The sequence below is a fragment of the Podarcis cretensis genome (assembly GCF_951804945.1).
Source record: "Podarcis cretensis genome assembly, chromosome: 13".
Taxonomy (NCBI): Eukaryota; Metazoa; Chordata; class Lepidosauria; order Squamata; family Lacertidae; genus Podarcis; species Podarcis cretensis.
The window spans coordinates 40,920,906-40,941,483 of record NC_137182.1 but is presented as its reverse complement, the minus strand read 5'-3'; the positions used below and the strand labels follow the sequence as shown (position 1 = coordinate 40,941,483).

Below are 20,578 nucleotides of genomic sequence, written 5' to 3'. Positions count from 1 at the left end.
ACCCAGTACACAAAGTGTAAAAGGATTCCTTGGGCCAAAAGGCTTTCCCTCTCCTTCCGCATATGCGAAATCAAACTACATGGCCTCTCCTCCACCCCAAATTTTGCCATGACAAAGATGTGATCTCTAACATGCAGTAAGAATCGCTCACTCTCTTCTTAAGGTGGGAGGGAGGGGGTTATTGGTTGGTTGGTTTTATCATGTATCATGTGAACCAACCTGAGATCTGCGGATGAAGAGCGGTATACAAATTTAATATAAACAAATAAACAAATAACATGTGCCTACCGCTCAGGTACAGTTATATCCGTTGTCTGATCAGCATCTGCCAGTAGTGGTTATACAACTGTTGTTATTAATGCTTTTTCATTAAGCATTAATGGAAGTGTAACTTCAGAACAGCATCAAGCATTACAAAGCAACATAGGCTTGTGTGCAACACCATACAGTCAAACAACATGACTGCCCCTCAAGAATCCTGAGAACTGTACTTTGTGAAGGGTGCTGGGCACTATGAGGGGTAAATTACAATTTCCAGGATTCAGGGGGGCGGGGGGACTGACTGGTTAAAATGTATGGCGTGTATGAGGCTGAAGTTGGCAATACAACTCACACAGCTGTTGTATATGTATCATGTAAAAAGCTGCCACACCGCGGCCCTCAACTCTGTGCCATACCACAGAGTAACTTCATCACATAACTGCCCTCAAATACTTCTAATTCCAGATGCTAACCAGCAGCCTCTCCCTTGGAGCCTGCATGTAACAAGAAATGAGCGATTAAAATAGTTGTGAATGTTAACACCTTTCATCTCAGCTAAGAATGCTAAGCCTGAGTGACCCCCCCAACCATTCTTGCCTCCAATTACATATGGCTGAAGGCTCTTCTCTGCATATTGTATGTTGCATTAATTTACTTTTTTAATTGTCTGCCCTGCTCCGTAACAAGAAAACAACAAATAATATTGGAGTGGCACCTTAAAGACTTGGATATCTCATAAATCTGCTGGTTTTTACAGCGTCACAAGGTGCTGCCATTGTTTCCTCAGTTTGAAGCAGGGTGGGTTCATAAACTGACAAAGGCAATTTCACTTCCTTTTAAGTTAATGTTTAAAGGAATGTTTACTCTCACAATGGGCTTGCCTCCACTTGGAGAATAGCTGCATCTTAAACATGCTCAGCATCATCATGTTTCTGAGCAGGTCATTACCGGTCAGCGGATGTGAGTAAAGGAAATAGGCATTGACATAATGGGGCAGACCCACACATTTAGAGCACATGTAGATCTGTCCCACAATGTCAATGCATTTTTAAATCAGATGACTTCCCGCAAAGAATCATGGAAGCCATAGCTTGTTAAGGGTGCTGGGAATTTGTAACCACCTCCAACCACCGAGGCCAAGCAGAGGCAGCAGCTGGAAGAAAATAAGTGGTGGTACAATGGCAGGATCTCCTGCCCTCTGTGGAGCTTGCTAGAAGTGGGTCGCTTCAGGTCACCTCATTGTTGCACCGGCCATGGAACTAGAACTCCTATCATCCCTGACCAATGGCCATCCCAACTGGGGATGATGATAGTTGGAGTTCAACTACATCTGGCAGGGGGCACAACTATTCCTGCCACTAGACCCCAAGTCCAATGTTTTATCTGTTTCTTCCAGCCCTACTCCTGTAATGGCCACCCAAGAGACAAGTGGAACAAAAACAACAACAACCCACCCCCATGAAATCACTGTAGTGCAACTGTTTATTTGTATTTTTGCATATATAATTGATGGACAGAATAAAAATGCTTATTGAAAATAAATTAAATAAATAAAAGATTGAAGCAAGAAACACAGCACAGTGCAGAAACCATGTTCCTGTGTTTCCAACATCCTTCTGTTCCAAGGGAGTGGATCCTAGCATCTATGCACAGGAGCAAAACCTGAATCGGGACAGAGCAGATACTTTGCCTCAAGAAGAACTCAGGCACATCCCAGCTACGCTAGAGCTTAAAGAGGAGGTGCCTCCCAGCTCAGAGCAAAGGCCCCTCTAGTCCAGCATCCTGTATTCCACTGTAGCCAACCAGATATATGTTTTATCTTGGTGAGTCCATAGAAGCAAGCCACAGAGATCCGATGTCTGCAGCAGAAGCTGTTCCATTTCGCCAGTCTCTCTTCTAGGACTTCCGCAAAGCAGGCTTTGACAATAGTTCACCAGACCAGGGTGCACATAACAAAGACCCACATAATACCCATTTCTGCTAAATCCAGCTGGGCAAGTATGTGGGAACCAGAGGAGAAGATGATCCTGGAAGTCCCAAGTCACATGTTCTTCAGGGTCATCATCATTCGGCTTGAGTTAAGAGGTAGGAAATGAGGTATACTGACATGGGCACCAGAATGATGAGGGACACCCAGACACTGATACTTAGGACAGACAATCTCCGGGACCTCCGAGCCCAGTCAGCTGCTGATACCTGGGAACCAGCCTTTTGCTTCTCACTAGCCTGGATGGGACAAAACCAAGAGAGAGAACCTCATTATTGATGTCACTTATTTTAAAGAAACAACTTTACATTTTAGGTCTCCTCCTCTGGAATTACCTTTCTCAGTGTATCTTGATGATATGTGTCATTTCCTTGCAACCTTTGATCTTAGTAGCCTTGACCCAGATTAAGGCTATATAATTTTAAGCTTGTTGTATAATCTTAGGAGGGGCGTACGGACGTGAAGGGGCATGGCTGCGACTCTCATTCAGGGACCCAGCACTTCTGGATTTGACTCCAAAGGCCTATGCCACAGAATGCCTGCCTTGCTGGGGAACTAGGGCTCCTTTCCCAGTCCAGGTGGGGTGGCTCGGCTGTCAGAGGGATGGCATGGCCCAGAACACCCCCCAACATCCCTTTCTGGCTACACATTGCAGGGGAAGATCAGTAGTGGTGGCAAGCCCTCTCAGGGAATCTCGCCCACCATCTCCGGCCTTGTTGAGGAACCCCAAGGGTTCTCTAGAGCAGACTTTCATTGCCAGATGGAACGCAACGATTGCTGTGCCTTGGTTTCAGAGTGTACATCTCCACAGAGCATTCGCTGCAGTTTCACCACGTGACAAGAATGTGTGGGAGCTTCAAAGGCAGTAAATATTGGCCTGGGTGGGGCAGTGAGGTGGCTCCTGCCCACGACTGCAATACTGTGCTCAGGAAACATCTCACGCACACACCCCATTTAACAAAGTGGATCTATCACTTTGTTTCATTGATATGACAACCCTGGATATACTACATCACTGCATCTCAGTCACTTTTTACATCGCCTAACATAATATCACATTGGCATGCCTTGAATTTTTGAGCTGCCCATTTGTCCTGTAACTGCCCATCTGTGGGTCCAGCTGCCCATTTTTTGTTTAAAAAGCACACTTGCAAGGACACAGGAGGCACAGCTATAGTTATTTATCTGGAAAGGAAGGCAAGAGAATGGCAGAAGCTGTTAAGATCCCAGGGGGTTTTCATCTGATCAGTAAATACATTTGTAAAGGCTCAAGGTTTTCTCTAACCAAAGTGTACTCACAGTGGACCTAGTGAACTTAATGGATCCAAGTTTGCCGTATTCACTATTTTAAATGGCTCTGTTCTGAGTATGATCAATATCAAACCCGCTTCCCCTCCCTAAGCCTCCAGGAATTCTTTCCCTAGAAACTGGTTCAAATACTGCACTGCATCCCTTGTCTCACCCACCCGCATCCCTTGTCAAAGCAGCAGATAACTCACCTTGGTTGCATAGATCAGTGCTAGGACTCCAATGCAAGAGCAGCCACAGATGATGCTAAATATGGCCAGACTGCGCAGTCTGTGGTTATGAAAAGGAGGAGGCTTGGCAGGCATGTCCTTCTCCTGGATGTCTGCTGGGATCATCATGATGGTCTCTGCAGCATCTCGCTGAAGGGGCCCATTCTTGAGCTCCTGCTCTCCTTCCATAGCAACTGGAAAGTTGCTGAAGTGTGCTGACAAGCCTGCGCTTTTCTCTCTGCTCTTTCAATTATCGCCACGATCAGTGATGACCTGAGTCCACATTTGTGCTTCTAAATTCCAAGCCAGGAGCTTGAAATAGCCAGTGAAGAGTTCAATCTTAAGAGGGTCAGGTTCAAACCCCACCTCTTCTGTGAATTCTCTGTACAGCACCGAGAAAGTGACTTTCGCTCTTGGCCTCAAGTTTCCTTTGTGTAAAATACCTGGGCGTATTATCGCCCTACCTCACCGCTGCGAAAGGAAACGTGGAATTTAAAGAAACGTCTTTCACAAGCTGAAAGTGTTAGAGAAATGATAAGGTAGCGACGCCCAAGAATTAATTCACCTGAAGCCAAAAGGGTGTGATCCTCTTTATGCCTAAGTAAGTCTCAGTTCCTCAGTCTTCAGTACAGCTCCTCTGAAGGAAGAAATATTGAGAATAATCCAACATCCGCAGGCTGGGAGCTCACCTCTCAGAAACACTTTTATACACACCTGGCAGCTCCCAGTTTGTTTGGTTAGACCTTTTTTGGGCTGGGTCCCAGACTCTTTATTGGGTGAGGTCATTGTTGTTGGACCTGACTCAGGTATGCAGGTTGCAATTCCTCCTGAGATCATACTCTGCTTCCCTCTTTGTCTACAGGCTAGTGCTTCAGCTTAACTGGGTTGCGGTTCAGGGAAACTTAAGAGCAGGAATTTCAATTAATGCAGGCAATCTGGGGGCGGTCTCCTCAGCTGCTGAAGGGAGATCAGGCTGAAATGGCAAGGTAGGCAAAATTACCTGCTGGGAGCCGCCCAGAGTGGCTGGGGAAACCCAGCCAGATGGGCAGGGTATAAATTAATTGATGATGATGATGATGATCCACAGTCTCTGGGAAAGGGAGGGATGTAGTGGCACGAGTTAGCACTGTGGGTTCCTTCGCCCCTAACTTTTACACCTATCACAACTAGATTTTTATGACTTTTAAGTAGTTCCAAAAAAGAAGAGAGGGGGCGATACAATATTGCATCCACATATTGGTTGTCTAGCCCCATTGACTTCAATTTTAGAGCTATATAGTGTGGGACACACTTACTGTAGCCTTCACAGGTGTTTTTTCGGTCCCCCCCCCCCAACTTTTATCCTAACAGAGATAGCAAAGCTGAATGCACTACCTCAGTAGCAAAATGGACTCTTTTTCAACTCTTCTTTGCCAGTCCTTCAGATGCCTCTGGTCTGAGGCCTAGCACATCATGCTCTGAGGCTCAAGTGAGCTCAGCCTCCAGTTCTGCTCTCATGTAAATATGGCTAAGAACCAAACTGCAGAACTCTAGAATGGTTGCAGCTGCTGGTTTACACATGTAGGTTTTGAAGTAACACAGGATTCTCATTTCACCGTAACTGAGAACTTTGCATTAACTTCCAAGTACAGGTTTAATTCTTGGATTCTGCAAGATTTCACATTTTGATCCCCTGAAGGCACTTTTTAGAAGACAAAAGGGGCGTAAGAAAGGCTGACCCATCCAGCCCTCTCTACCCCCTGCCAAAAGAACAAATGTTTCCTTTAAAAGTTGTTGTCTTGTAATTACAATTAAGGGACGCAGGTGGCGCTGTGGGTTAAAGCCTCAGCGCCTAGGACTTGCCGATCGAAAGGTCGGCGGTTCGAATCCCTGCGGCGGGGTGCGCTCCCGCTGCTCGGTCCCAGCGCCTGCCAACCTAGCAGTTCAAAAGCACCTCCGGGTGCAAGTAGATAAATAGGGACCGCTTACCAGCGGGAAGGTAAACGGCGTTTCCGTGTGCGGCTCTGGCTCGCCAGATGCAGCTTTGTCACGCTGGCCACGTGACCCGGAAGTGTCTCCGGACAGCGCTGGCCCCTGGCCTCTTAAGTGAGATGGGCGCACAACCCCAGAGTCTGTCAAGACTGGCCCGTACAGGCAGGGGTACCTTTACCTTTACCTTTAATTACAATTAAGCAACTGCAGCACAGAGGAACTACAGTGGAACCTCGGTTTTCAAACTTAATCCATTCTGGAAGACTGTTCAGCTTCCGAAAATTTCGAAAACTGAGGATCAATGGGCTGGCTGCAGTCAAGGGGGAAAAATGAAAAATGTGGATCAGAAGCTGTTCGGCTTCCAAAAATAATTTGAAAACCAGAGCAGTTACTTTTGGGTTTTGGCGTTCGGGAGCCGAAACGTTCCAAAACGGAGGCATTTGGGAACCGAGGTTTGACTGTATCTGTTTAAATTAAGGACTTGTTTCCTAGCATTACCTGTAGCCATTTGGCCACTGCCCGGGTGGTTCTCATTTCTACAGCCACTCATATAATAGCCCCAAAGTGGGCTGTGTGTTTCAGAGGAATGCAGCCACTTGCTTTTTCACAAAACACTATGTTGTATGGAAAAGCTACAGGTCAGAAGGCTGATGTGAGAGGAATATGCCAAAAATGAATCAAAAGGCCTAAAAAGTGTTAACGGGAAGTCATATATCAACTGACTCATTGTTTACTCTTGGTTACTGTTGGCTTCGGAAGGTGTCATTCCTGATGCTGGCTACAAAAATGTGACCAAACTGGTCCCCCGTTGTTTGTGGCATTGCCTGGCAGCGGGAACTTTTGTGCAATTGCCCCGTGCCTCAGCTGAGGCGTGCCCTTGTTTAGACTTGCCTGGGCCCATTTCTGGCTCCTTGATAATCTATTCTTGCTCATGGTACTTTCCAGATTAGATAAAAAACCTAGATATTGCAATAGCAAGGAACTAGCTCTTCTCCACCAACATGTAGAGGTAGTACAGGCCTCCCTATTAATCCCTGCTCCCTGAAAGGTATAAAACCAAGAGGGAGCGACTTCTCTCCCCCAGCGATCAAGAGACATTAAGAGTCAGAGGACACACTCCAGCCAGAGACTTAGGGTGTAAAGCAGAGTCAATGAGGGGTAAAGTCCAAGGATTGTCCCACAGGCTTGGACTACTGCATTTGGTCCCTATGTCTAAGTTTCCTCACCCCTATCAACACTGTTAGAGCCCAAAAAACATTCCTTTTGGTACGAATGCTCTTGCACCAAAGAGGATACCTCACCCAGAGTACAAAATAAATAAGGATGGACGCCCTGTGAGGGGCGCGGGTGGTGCTGTGGTCTAAACCACCGAGCCTCTTGGGCTTGTCAAGCAGAAGGTTGGCAGTTTGAATCTGCCCAACAGGGTGAACTCCTGTTGCTCTGTCCGAGCTTCTGCCAACCTAGCATTTTGAAAGCACAACAGTGCAAGTAAGAACCCCTGCAGCAGGAAGGTAAACAGTGTTTCCGTGCACTCTGGTTTACGTCACGGTGTTATTGTGCCAGAGGTTTAGTCATGCAGGCCACATGACCCGGAAAGCTGCATGTGGACAAATGCCAGCTCCATAGCTGTCAACCTTCCCCTTTTTTGTGGGAAATTCCCTTATTCCAGCAGTTTCCCGCTGCTATCCCGGATTGTTAGATATCCCGTAGACTGTCCCCGGGACAGGTGAGGCTGCTGATCCCTCATTTTCGAGGATGCTGATCCCTTATTTTCGAGGCTGTTGATCCCTTATTTTCAAATCTGAAAATTACAGCTATGGCCAGCTCCCTTGGCTTGAAGCAAGATGAGCACACACCCATCGTCCTTGACTGGATCTAACCGTCCAGGGATCCTTTAACTTTACCATACCTGCCCCTGTGAGTCACTGAACTTCTGCATATATGGATTTTAGGAAATGGTGTGCCCCACCTTGTCATCACTTGACAATGGAGGAAGACTGGAGAGCTCTCACAGAGGAGCTGAAAGAGGCCATTTAGAAGACCGTGCTGCTTTTAGCAGCCAACCTGCTCAGTGTGATTTTTCCTACCCTGGAAATTTTTTTAGTCCTGAGCCTCAGTGTATAAAAGCAGGGATGTAGCCCTCCTAATGCTGTTACTATTAATTATATTTGTTGTATGTGTTGCTTGCCTCTAGCTCCTGTCAGCCTCTGCAAGCATGGCCAAGAGTCACACCTGACAGAGGCCATAATCTCTGAAAGACCACAGGTCCCCCATCCCTGAGGTAAAAGATAATCCCGTCCTCTCAAAAGCCAGTCATGGCACACAAGCTGGTTTTAGACTAAATGGGAAGTTATCTTTTTGAATATAAGAGTGTGGGCAGGAGGGCCTGTGAGAGCCTGAGGCTTGCTCATGCAACGCAATGCAATGGTCTAATATTGTGCATGAACCAAGCGTTGGATCTTCTAAGGCAGAGCTTTCCAAACTTTTCATGTTGGTGATGCACTTTTTAGACATGCATTATTTTGCTACACAGTAATTCAGTTTATTAGCAAACCGGAGGTTAAACTAACCCCTTTTCAGCCCCAGAAGTATTCAGACGACACATCTGCACTCTGCAGCCAACACACTAATGTGTTGCAACACAGTGTTTGGAAAGCTCTGTTCTAGGGCACTGGTGGAGCACCAGAAGTTCCTGGAAGTTCCAGTTCCTATCAGCCCTAGTCAGGATGCTCAAGAGTCAGGGATGATGGAAACTGTAGACAGGCAATGGGAGGTCCACAGGTATCCCATCCCATCCCTGCTCCAAGAAGACTGAAACAATCAGAAAAGGAAGCACGAAGTGTCTTCTTTTTTAAAAAAAGACTCTACAGACCCATTTGGTGTGCTGTTGGTTTTTCTTTTTTTAACACTTTATTCATAGCATTATTCTGAAGAAAGATTACATCGGTCTTCTGTACAAGTTCTGAACATGCTTCAGTAGGAAAGACAGCTCCATGGGAACACCTCCCCCTCCACCCCAACTGCACCCCCTTCCCCCAAACCAGAGAACTACTGCCACCCCTCAATCCCACTGCGGTGGGGGAGGGGAGGGAACGTTGTGCTCCCCTATACAAAATAACCTTTGCATAGATTATGTTCAAAAGAACCTATTTTACAATGAGAGCTGTACACAGAGAGGCAGGGAAGGGAAGAGGGATTTGATCCAACTCAGAAGCCCCCAGAGTCCTCGGAGCAGTGAGGCTGCAATATACATCATTAAAAATACGACCATCTCTCCTGGTGGCAATGCAAAACGTGAGGGCACAACCTTCCCCTTTTCACGGAGTCAACTCTGCTACCTCCTTGTGCCTCAAGAGGGCCCTAAGCTGTGAACGGAATAAACAGGGCGACAATCAAAAGGGAAAGCCAGAGAAGGGGACCCAGCATTTGGTCACTGTCATTTAAAAACCAACCCAGAGGCATTAAAAAAGTAAGAGCTAATTGTGTTATAAATCAGGAGGGCATCCCCTGTGGGTTTCTTGAGGGGAAGGGGCCGAGGAAAAGGATGAAGAGCCCCAAAATGTGATTTTCATTTTAAAAAGGATGCAAGTGCCTAACGAAAGGCTGAACGGAGGCTTCCCAAAGTGGTACTGAACTTTGCGGGGGCCATTCAGTGGCAGCGGAAGCCCTGAAGCGTCACTCAGGGGGCCACACCTCTATGGGGCTGCTCCCCCACCCACTCCATGATCAGCAAGTAGCAGAATTAATTGGGAACAGTGCTGGCTCTGTCACTTCCCCCGCGAGGGAGCAGCTGAGCTACACATCCAGAGCTAGCCAACTTCTGCAGGAGTGTCCCTCGCCCTGCTCTGAGACAAAGCATCCGGGAGGGAGCAGCCACGCCTGCTGCCCTCCTCCCCCTCCTCCTCCTTCAAGTAGTATTCTTAACAGTCAAGTCTGGAATGCAGGGAGCTGTGTGGGGACAGGTGAGCCCCATCGGCTGCCCTCCATGATAACGGGAGGATCGAGAGCAAGGGGTGGGTCGGGGCAGGGGGCTAAAACTGCTTACAGTATGGGCGAGGAAGAGCTGGCCATTGCCCACCCCCCACAGAGAAGTGACGGCAGAACTTCTCGCGCTGTGGTCACGTCTTGGGCTTGCGGCCTCTGTTACTTAGTGAAGAGGTAACCGGGGCGGCTGGAGAAGGAGCGCAGGAGGGAGATAGCACCCCAGAGCCTCCCCCCGCTGAGGTGGGCACGGAAGCAGGGCCCGTTTTCCTGGTGGGGATGGGGGAGGAGGCTGGCCGGGTGCTGTCACTGGGCTTGGCTGCGCTACGGAGAATCCGGTCAGCCGGGCTCCCAGTGCGCCAGCCCCGCCCCCGCCCCCTGCCCCGCCCCCCGCCCGACTCATAGCACTGGCGCTTGGGCTGTTGGGAGCACTTGTTGCTGCTGGACTCTGAGGAGGACCTCAGGGAGGACTCGGACTCCCCACCCTCCTGCTCCGAGGTGGCCTGGGGAGCGGGTGACCGGCTGCTGTTGCTCACCCGGCTGCCCTTCAGGAAGCAGCGGCGTTTCCGTCGCTGAGTCTCGCGCTCCAGTGGTGGGACGAGGCTGCCGGGCCGCAGGCGGGTGGAGCGGGCGGGGGCGTCCCCAGAAGGCTGCTCCCAAGCGCTGCTCTCTGCAGACGAAGCGCCCTCGGGGAGCGCCTGCTTTGGGGAGGGCTGGGCTAAGCCCTCGCCACAAGACTCTGGTTTTTCCTCGCGCTTGAGCAGAGCCAGCCTGGTGAGCGGCCGAGAGTCCTCGCCCTCCGAGGAGCTCTGACTGACGCCCGGCAATGACGGGCCCAGTTCATCCTTTCTCCTCCTCCGTCGCCGCTTGCGGACAGGGGGAGCCGCGGTCTCCTTCTTCTCGGTGGAGATCTCGTGGTCAGAGGGTGAGGTGGGAGGTGGCGCGGCCTCCACACGAGGGGAAGGTGGGTTCTTTGGGGGCCGACCCCTCTTCCGCTTGGGCGGAGACTCGGAAGTTGTGGAACTGAGGGCAGCTTGGGGCGAGGGGCGGGGTGGTGGGGGCAGAGAAGGCAGTGCTTGAATCTCTGGGGAGGCTTCTGCTGCAGAGACAGCTCTAGGGGGAGTAGGAAGGGGCTCACACGCTCCTGTGGAGAATTTGGAAACAGGCTTGGGGGGAGCGGCCAACAGTTCTCGTGCCTTAGGAGCTGGTTTAGAAACGGAGGTGGGTTTGGGATGCACAGGCATTCGGTTCCGCGCCTTGGGGGATACTTTTGAGATAGACGTTGTATTGGGATTGGGATGCAAGTCCAGCGATTCGTGAATCTTAGGTATTGCTTCTGCCACAGGGGTGGGCCTAGGGGACTTGTCCCGCTGCTCCTGTAAATTAGGGAGTAGCTCTGTGACCAGAGGATTTGCAGAGGAGGCTGGCAGAACTTCAGGATGAGAAGGCTTTGGAGACACAACGGGGGCCTCCCTTATCTTGGGGGGGCGGCCACGCCGTCGCTTTTCCACAGGAGAGTTGTTCTCACTACTCTCCGTTTTACCCTTGGGAGACTTGGTCTTGGGTGAGGTCGTCTGGGGCACCTTCTTGTTTAGCGTCTTACTTTTGAGCTGGGTCTCGGGCACCTTCTTCTCAGAGGTCTTGCTTTGGGGCTGGGTCTCGGGCACCTTCTTCTCAGAGGTCTTGCTTTGGGGCTGGGTCTCGGGCACCTTCTTCTCAGAGGTCTTGCTTTGGGGCTGGGTCTCGGGCACCTTCTTCTCAGAGGTCTTGCTTTGGGGCTGGGTCTCGGGCACCTTCTTCTCGCAGGTCTTGCTTTGGGGCTGGGTCTCGGGCACCTTCTTCTCAGAGGTCTGACTCTGGGGGGTGGTCTCCTGGACAGGCTCCGGGAGGGGCTGGAGCAGCCCTGGACTCTGCTGCTCAGAGGACTTGTTCTTGGGGGGACGCCCTCGCTTGCGTTTCATAGGCTCAGCAGAAGGGCTAGTGTGCGTCTCTCCTCTTAGGCCACCATCTCTCTCCTTAGCTGCTGCCCGGCTCTCCAGCTCGATTCTCCGACGGGCAGGCAAGTCTCGCAGCAATGGCAACTCTTTGCCAGAAGGGGAGGAGGGCTCTGGCCCTGACATGCTCTGAGCTGAGCTGTTGCTGGGACTCACCACGGTGCTGTTGGCGGTATCCAACTTGCGCACACGATTACGGCGACGCCGAATCAGCTCTTTCTCCTCCACCACTGTGACCAGCCGCCCTGGCAGCTTGCGCAAAACTTTGGCGGCAGGGCCATCTTGGTCCTGACAGCTCTGCCGGATCTGCACGTCCGCACTGGTTCGACGGCGAGGGGTTTTAATCAGCGACAGACTCTCATCTGCAGATGGCGCTCCTGAGCAGACAGCAGTATCTGATGGACTCGCCTGTGAGGAGACAGCTGGCAGGCACGTGGCCTGAATTTCAGCCTCTTTGTTTTGGTGCTCCTCCTCATGAAGTTTCTTCCCAACAACCCCTTGATCCTGCTTGTGTGACTCCTTGGGGCTCTTGCTTTCACTGCTTGAGACCTCTGGTGTTGGCAATACAGTCTCTCCAGGTGCAATCTCAGACTCTGGCTCATCTAGGAGGCTTGAAGTGGGACATGGCAAGTCTTCTGCTCTGGGAACCTGCTCCAAACCATTTGGCTCTTTGACACAGGGCGGAGCTTCCAGTTGAACAAGGGAGCCAGCAACTGGCATGGAGTGGTCCAGGGAAGGAAGCACAGGCACCTCAATCTTAGGGGTCTCACTGTCCAACCTGGATGATGCACTAACTGTGGACTCCAGGGGGGTGGCCTCTGAGCTTCTAGAGGTGAATGTCTTAGATGCTGTTCTGTCAGGACCATCGGAAGGTGCTGGCCCTTGAACAACCTCAGGCCTGTGTGCCTCAAATACAGAGTTCAGTGACTCCTGTACCTCAGTACTGCAAGAGGTGCTCATGTCTGCTTCTTCCTCTGACCTTGGCAGGCTCTCCTTTTGCTCCCTCAATGGTAGGTCTACCTCACAAGCAGCCTCGGGTTGTTTCTCATTAGGTAGTTCCACAGTGGCAAGGAGACTCACTGTGCTTGGTGCCTTCTCTTTAGTTGCTGGAACCTCAAGGACAGCCTTCTCAGTGTCAGGAGGTGACTGTGTACTCAACAACTTCTCCTCAGCCACTAGCACATCTTGTGCCTGGAAGACTGGTACTTCCACATTTGGGACATTCTTGGAAACATGGGGCTCAGGGGCTGATGGACTGAGCTCGGCACTTTCTTTCTCTTCCTGCTCTTTTAAAACTGTTTTTAAACTGGCCACCTCTCCATCAAGTGCCCGAGGAGGAAGCTGGAGGAGTTGTGCCTCATTTACTGTTATTTCTAACCTAGGAGGGTTGGATGGGAGTTTATCCAACTCACAGGGTTTCTCAGGCTTCTGCAGGCCTGGTCTCACCTCCTTATCCAAGCCAGTATCTATTCTCTGGGGGCCACTTTGTGGCAACTTATCACCAGCAAGCTGGGTTTCTGTCCTTGGAGAAGTTCCTTTTAGCATCCTGTCACCTGCAGCCCCGGAATCTGCCTTCTGTGGAGTAACTGGTAGCAACTTCTCCGCAGCAGAGAAGGTCTCTGTCCTGTGGGGATTATTTCTCAAAACCCTGTCACCAGAAGCAGAAGCCTCAGTCCTGTGGGGAGCTGTTTTCGGCACCCTCTCCCCAGTCACTGGGGCCTTAGTCCAGGGCTCCTCTCGGCGGGCCAAAGTTCTGCGGGAGTGCAGGGCAGCCTGGGCAGGCTTTTCCTCCCGCACCAACTCCCTACGCACAGCAGCCCCTCGCGTGTGTTGAGCTACTTGGGGCAGGCTATCGTCTTCCTCATCCGTCACCATGTGGGAATGCCGGAGATTGGGTAGTCTTGCCTGGGGGGATTCCCCATCTCCACTCTCCCCATCCCGCAGCAGGAGGCGGGTGCTACGCAGCCTTTCACTCATGCGGGTGCCTGTCCTCTCTGAGGCTGTGCGGCTTGAACCCTTGGACTTCTTACTCTTCTTGCTGGTGCCTTCCTCAACAAGATAGCTCTCATCCTCATCCTCTGGCAGCTTGAAGACTACCTCATCCTTTGCCTGGTCAATATCTTTGCGGGCAGCTTCTACTTGTTCCTAAGGACAACAGAGCAGGGAGCTTAATAGACAGCCACAGGGGAACTACTACTGATTTAACAAGTGATGCCAACCAGGCTTGGTCCATTCAGTGGCACCAGAGAGAGTAGGACTCTTAAGAGGCCTGAGCCATCTTCTTCCCCGATAAGACTGAGTACACAACACCACAACTTCTAATAACAACCCACAGAAGCTCCTCCTACAAGTTTCTGAGCCTTGGTGTCATGACCATGAAAGATTGCTGTGCATTTGTCTTTAAAAAGTTGCTATCTGACTGAGGAGCTCACCAACTTCAAACTGGCAGGTGCAACCAATCAGTCACAGAGCATCCCTCCAGCTGTGCTTGCCTGACAAGATACTATGCAGGGGGTGCTTCCAGTCAGGGGTAGGGAATTTACCTCTGCTTGCTTCAGCTCCTCCCGACTGATGTCCTCTAGAGATGCCTCCAGGAAGTTCATGGCATAACGTTCAATAGGGGTGAGCTGCAAAAGGAAAAGGAACTTCAGAGGGCTATCTGAGGGAAACTGCAGGCCAAGTCAGTCAGAATAGGGGAAACCGTGGAGAGCCAGGTTATCAGGGAGGCTGCAGCGGAGGGGTGGGAAGGAGATGGAATAGGAACTGAAACTTCTAGAATGATTTTGGCTACCAAGTGTCTTGGAAAAGGAGGGCCTATAGTTCAATGGCAGAGTACGCGTTCTTCATGACTCAAAATCCATCATCTTCAGTTTAAAAAAATCTCTGCTTGAGATTTTGGAGAATTGCTGCCAATCAGAGTAGACAACACTAGTAGACAGTCTGATTAAGGAAGCCTCAAACATGCACATACCATGGAGGAACAGAACCACCATTCCATCCCCATCTAATTTAGTCTAAAAGTTGATAAGCACTTCCACTTTCTAAAGGGGCACCAAGAAACTGTGTACCTGTTCCACCAGTGAAGCAATCTCCTGCTCAGCTTTAGACATCTCCTCTTCTTCTTCCCTGCTGGGCCGATCTTCTGTGTCCAAAGGGATGTTCTCATTGAACTCTGCCAGCTCAGCCACTTGCTCTGCTTTGGCCTGGGTAGCTGCCCGGATGTCTTCGGGGTCTTCTGCCTTGCACAGGGCCTGTGAGTCAGAGGTAGCCACACAGATGTAAACAAGGACTCTCTTTGTTGGAGGGCCACCACTTTTCTTTTCAATATGAAAGCTGAAAGCTTACCTGCTCCAGAATCTGTGTCTGCTTGGTGGCCATGGGGTCCTCTTCATCCTCCTGTGCTACAGCTGAGGCCTCCCCTTCTTTCTTGGCTGGCTCATCTAGGGGCATGTCAAACAGCTCCCGAATTGTTTGCTGAGGAGCACAGAAATAAACACATTACAAACAGGCCTTACAGAAGTGAGCTCCTCATTCTCAGCATACACGTCAGAAACCCAGTTGCAGCAAACTAATTTGTCTGTAAAATGCCATGAGATTCTTGTTTCGCCGTTCTTGCAGCAGACCAACACGGCTACTCCCAAGGATGTCTCAGGATAATACAAGTGTCTCAGGATAATACAAGTGTTAAGGAACTCTTCATGAGGCTCAGCATCAAAACAGTGGCACTGCAAAGCCAACTGTCCGAAAGGCTATACAAAGCAGATTTCTGCAGGCAGGTCTTGACTGATCTGTGTGGTCACCTGTTTGAAATAGGCTGTCGTGAAGTTGCCACCCTCAATAGCCATATCTCCAAGCATCCTCTTCTGATTGGCCTTCTTCAGGATATTTTCCTCCACTGTCCTTTCACTGATCAACCTGTACAAAGCACCAGAGAGTCAACATTCAAGTTACTGCTAGCGTGAACAGTTTCTCTATGTTACTGTGCCACCCTATTACAAGTCTCTTTCAGGAAGTGTGTCCTGCAGTCTCTGCAATGTCTAATTAACAACAATTGTACCTGCCCATCCGACCGGGTTGCCCTAGCCACTCTGGGCAGCTTCCGACAAATATCAAGGACTTCCCTATACAGGGCTGCCTTCAGGTGTCTTCTAAAAGTAGTATAGATGTCTATCACTTCCTAAAGAACACGTTTCATATGCAAAAAGTCCAAGGTTTAGTCCCTGCTATCTCAGGGTAAGGCTGGGAAATATCTCTGGGAACCCTGAAGAACCACAGCTAGTCAGTGAAGATAATATTGAGCTAGTCTAGACTGACTGGGCACAATAATATTATAATAATTTTATTATTTATACCCCACACATCTGGCTGGGTTTCCACAGCCACTCTGGGCTGCTTACAGCATATCTAAAAACATCAGTCCTTAAAAACTTCCCTAAACAGGGCTGCCTTCAGATGTCTTTAAAAGTCAGATAGTTGTTTATTTCCTTGACATCTGATGGGGTGTTCCACAGAGAGGGTGCCACTACTGAGAAGGCCCTTGGCCTGGTTCCCTGTAACCTCACTTCTCGCAGTGAGGGAACCAGCAAAAGACCTTCGGAGGACCTCAGTGTCCGGGTTGAGCGATGAGGGTGGAGACGCTCCTTCAGGTATACTGGGCTGAGGCTGTTTAGGGCTTTAAAGGTCAGCACCAACACTTTGAATTGTGCTCGGAAATGTACTGGGAGCCAGTGAAGATCCTTTAAGACTGATATTATAAGGTCCCGGTGGCCACTCCCAGTCACCAGTCTAGCTGTCGCATTCTGGATCAGTTGTAGTTTCCAAGTCACCTTCAAAGGTATCCCCATGTAGAGAGCATTGCAGTAGTCCAAGCAGGAGATAACTAGAGCATGCACAACTCTGGCGAGACAGTCAGCGGGCAGGTAGGGTCTCAGCCTGTATACCAGATGGAGCTGGTAGACAGCTGCCCTGGACACAGAATTGACCTGTGCCTCCATGGACAGCTATAAGGCTGCACACTTGGTCTTTTAGGAGCAGTGTTAGACCCGCTGTACCCCAAGAACAGGAAAGGTAGAGCTGGGTATCATCTTCATACTGGGACACCCAGCTCAAACCCCCTGATGATCTCTCCCAGTGGCTTCATGTAGATGTTAAAAAGCATGAGGGAGAGGACCGATCCCTGAGGCACCCCACAAGTGAGAGCCAGGGGTCTGAACACTCATCCTCCAACACCACTTTCTGGACACGGCCCAGGAGGAAGGAGCGGAACCACTGCATAACAGTGCCTCCAGCTCCTCTAGATGGTCCCGAAGGATGTCATGCTTGATGGTATCTAAGGCCACTGGGAGATTCAGCAGAACTGGGAAACAGTTTTCACCTCTGTCCCTAAATCCACCAGAGATCATTGACCAGTGCGACCAAGGCAGTTTCAGTCCCATGATGAGGCTTGAATCTCGATTGGAAGGGATCCAAATGGTCTACATACTCCAGGCGTGCTTGGAGTTGTTAGCAACCACCCGCTCAATCACCTTGCCCAAGAATGGAAGATTTGAGACTGGGCAATAGTTGGCCATATTAGCTGGGTCCAAAGATGAAGCGCCTCTTTCAGCGGGTCTGGGAAAGCTCCGTCACAGAGGGAAGCATTCACCACCCCGTAGAGCCCATCGCCCAGTCCTTCCTGCTCGTTTTTATAAGCCAGGATGGGCAAGGATCAAGGAGACAGGTTGTCAGTTTCACAAGTCGAAGCAGCCTGTCCACATCCTTGGAGGCAGCTTCCTATGCCAGCGGCACAAGGAGCCCAGCTAACCTGTAGATGTGAACATCACGCGTCTGCCCGATACGGTGGCAGCGATCTTGGGCCTGGGCATCCATGGTGGGGTTCCAGTCACTGTCATAGAACACCACAGTGTCGGCACCCGTCAGGTTCACTCCCACACCACCACTGCGCGTTGACAAGATGAAACAGAAGATGCGCTTGTCTGCATTGAAGCGCTCCATCAGTGCCTGCCAGGATTAGAAAAAAATCTGGAGCCAAAGAGGAAAGAAATCCAAGACCCAAACTCCTGGTTTTACTTTTGAGCTTTGGAAAATGTACATAGTTTACAAGCCAGAAAAGTAAGGAAGCCAGACCAGTATACAATAATTTCCTTAATTCTGCAATCATAAAAACCATCTTCTATCTCCTGGATTACTCAAAAAGACACTACATAAAGAAGATGGAGATTCCTTAACTTCCATGACTTTCTTTTCTCATGCCATCCTGTCCCTGCTCTCTCTATAATCCATATTTGCCCAGGCATTTCCTCCTGCCATCACATTGCTCCTTGCCAATAATGACATAATTCTGGGGCAAAATGTAGACAGTAGTACCCAAATCTGGCAATTTCAGGTTTGAACCTTTGCAATCTTTGTACAATCCCCCCCTCCGATTTCTTTTAGCCACCTTTTGATATAATAATCACTAAGGCAGCTTACAGACTACAATAATAATAAAAAAGACACACACACAAAATTCATTCAGTAGCCCCTTTGTTCTCTATCAGATGGCAAAAGGCCATGAATGAGCTTCCTTTCATTTGCCCCAAATGCAGATTATTATTCTCCTGGAGTTTCATGTTTTGATTTTTTTGGATGCACACCTTGACAGACCCATTTGCCAAAGCAGCCTGGACCTCAGGAGTTCTCTGAGCACTTTGTAAGTGGCCACAGGCTGTTACTGCCTACCTGCCGCTGCTCAACACGGGTGCTACCATCCAGCCGCAAGTAGATATGTCCATGATAATTGAGAAACTGCTCCAGCACATCCAACATGCGAGTCATCTGAGTGAAGATAAGGACCCGATGGGCACCAGCCTTGAGCTGCCGCAGCAGAACATCCAAAGTCTGCAGTTTCCCTGGAGGGGGAAAAAGGGCCAGAAAGAAAAACTGAGCAAAGGACAAAGAGTGCCCAGCAGGATAACTGAACACAGTTCGCCCTAGCAGCTTTAATGCACAACACTCCACATTGTCCTGGCTCCTAACTGGCAAGATGCAGGCCCTACCCGGCTACACGTACCACAGTCATATTGGATGAGGCGGAGATCCGGGAACTGAGTCCGCATGTTGCAGACAATACGGTGCAGGCCGCTTGCACGGGGCGAGAGCTCCTGTCTCAGGGTCTCCTTGAAGACAGCCTGCTGGAGCAGGAGTGATGGGGGCGGGTGAGAGGTATGCATGGTGATAGCAGGAGCCTCCACAGGAGGCATAACAAAGATGAACCTGCAGAGAAAGAAGGGAAAGCTGAGGACAACAAGGGGGATACCATGGCACCTCTGGAGAGCAGGGAGCAGGACTCTTGGGTTCCCTCATAGCCTTCAAGCTGCAGCTCCCAGGAACACTTTTTTAAAAAAAGGTTTTATATGCTTTACTGAAATTGATTTAATAACAAAACATTCTTATATATAGCATATCCAAGTATACAAATAAAAATCTCTTCAATCTTATACAGTCCATTTCACCATAGCTTCTTACTAAGATACTTAAGACTTCCCGTCACCCCACAGTGTAGTTACCAATTCTGCTATCAGTTGTACTTATAATTACTACTTTGTTCTTTTTATGTTATCTTACAGTTTATTACACTTTTTTGTACCCATTCTCATTATTTGTTGTTATTTTACACGGAAATCATTCAAACGCTGCCATAGATGCCACACCACTATTTTATTTTTCTAAATGTTTCCTGAACGTGTCCCATTTTTGAATAAAGCTCTGCTTTGTATTGCCTCTCAGCCTGTTTGTCATTTGTGCCATTTCAGCAGATTCTAGTAATTTATTCTGCCAATCTAGTTTTGTTGGAACCTTCTCCCCCTTCCAGTTCATTGCAATCAACATTCCTGCAGCAGCAGTTGCGTACAGGAAAATTTCTTTTACATTTTTTACGTTTTCGCACCCTCTATTTTTTTTTTTGCTGCCACCCCCCCCAAAGATTTACCTCCCCACAAAAAGATGCTACCTCTCAATAATGTCTGTCAGTTCCTCAATTCGCTGCTGTGGCTTCAAGATAGCCTGGGCCAAGGTGTCTGCCCGCTGCCAGTGAGCCTCGAGGCGATGGGGGTCCTTTTGCACTTGTGCTGCATAACAGTGTGCATAGCTAGCCCCTCTGTAGCCCTTGGGCTCTACTTCCTGGGCTGGGGCTGCTGCTGGCTCCTCTTCCTCCTCCTCCTCCCTCCAGTGAGGGGGAGCAGGGGGGAAAAGAGTACAAAAGTGTAGCACCTCAGTGCCATAAATTGGCACAAGGTTGCAGTGTTGCTCATTGAGGCGGAAGAGCCGGTCGAGGCGCTCTTCCTTCTGCTTCTTCCGCTTCTCTTCAAGTGATTCCTGCAGGCCAGAGAGAGTGAAGCCAGTCAGGGAGAACAGAGGCCAGGGCCCTTCCCCCAAGCGGCAATAACAGCCTCTAGGCCACCCTGCTCCTCGATCCCCCCCCCAGAGCCCAAGGCCTCCAGCAGGAACTCACCAGATAGAAGGGTGAGCGAGGTGGGGGAGGCGGCTGCCGCCTTGGCCGTGGGGCCAGGACGGAAGGGGGCGGTGGCGGCGTTGGGGTGGTGGAGCGCAGCGTTAACATCTCTGGCTCCTCCTTGGGCACTGCGCTTGAGGCTGTCTGGGAAGTCATAGCTGGGGAGGTGTTGGCGGCAACAGTGACGGTGGCCGCTGGAGTGACCGCAAATGGAGCCGCTATCGGGGGTGTGGCAGCTGCAACTGAAAAAAGAGGGGACAGAAAGGGAATCAGAAGGGCTGCTGGGGAAAAGAGAAGAAACTAAACTCTACTAGAAGATGGTGCTTTGGCATTTCACGTTATCGTTTCCACCAATATCCAGAGCTGATGCTGACTC

General features: G+C 49.9%; 2 protein-coding genes across 7 annotated transcripts in view; both read right to left on the bottom strand.

Annotated features, from left to right (window-relative positions):
• Positions 1–1,725: 1,725 nt before the first annotated feature.
• On the bottom strand, positions 1,726–4,479 carry TMEM265 (transmembrane protein 265). Its single transcript, XM_079950438.1, has 2 exons — positions 3,748–4,479; positions 1,726–2,487 (listed from the first exon to the last, which is right to left on the bottom strand). Exons 1-2 carry the CDS (start codon positions 3,952–3,954, stop codon positions 2,326–2,328), a joined length of 369 nt encoding a protein of 122 aa, XP_079806564.1. The 5' UTR covers positions 3,955–4,479; the 3' UTR covers positions 1,726–2,325.
• Positions 4,480–8,611: 4,132 nt separating this feature from the next.
• Positions 8,612–20,578, bottom strand: part of SRCAP (Snf2 related CREBBP activator protein) — a 32,037-nt gene continuing 20,070 nt past the window's right edge. For all 6 annotated transcript variants that reach the window (XM_079951333.1, XM_079951334.1, XM_079951331.1 and 3 more), the window contains 10 exons: positions 20,203–20,444; positions 19,702–20,066; positions 18,763–18,965; positions 18,432–18,601; positions 17,515–17,711; positions 15,512–15,626; positions 15,057–15,185; positions 14,780–14,962; positions 14,255–14,338; positions 8,612–13,856 (listed from right to left, as the gene is read on the bottom strand). In XM_079951333.1, the coding sequence (XP_079807459.1) occupies positions 9,855–13,856; positions 14,255–14,338; positions 14,780–14,962; positions 15,057–15,185; positions 15,512–15,626; positions 17,515–17,711; positions 18,432–18,601; positions 18,763–18,965; positions 19,702–20,066; positions 20,203–20,444 (5,690 nt within the window). In that variant the 3' untranslated portion in view covers positions 8,612–9,854. The remainder of the gene's footprint in view (positions 13,857–14,254; positions 14,339–14,779; positions 14,963–15,056; positions 15,186–15,511; positions 15,627–17,514; positions 17,712–18,431; positions 18,602–18,762; positions 18,966–19,701; positions 20,067–20,202; positions 20,445–20,578) is intronic.

Bases quoted from the DNA above. Each gene is read 5' to 3' on its own strand.
- TMEM265 (XM_079950438.1), bottom strand. From the start codon at position 3,954: ATGGAAGGAGAGCAGGAGCTCAAGAATGGGCCCCTTCAGCGAGATGCT. The intron at 2,488-3,747 runs GTGAGTTATCTG...TGTCCCATCCAG, and splicing joins CACTGATCTATGCAACCAAG to GCTAGTGAGAAGCAAAAGGC.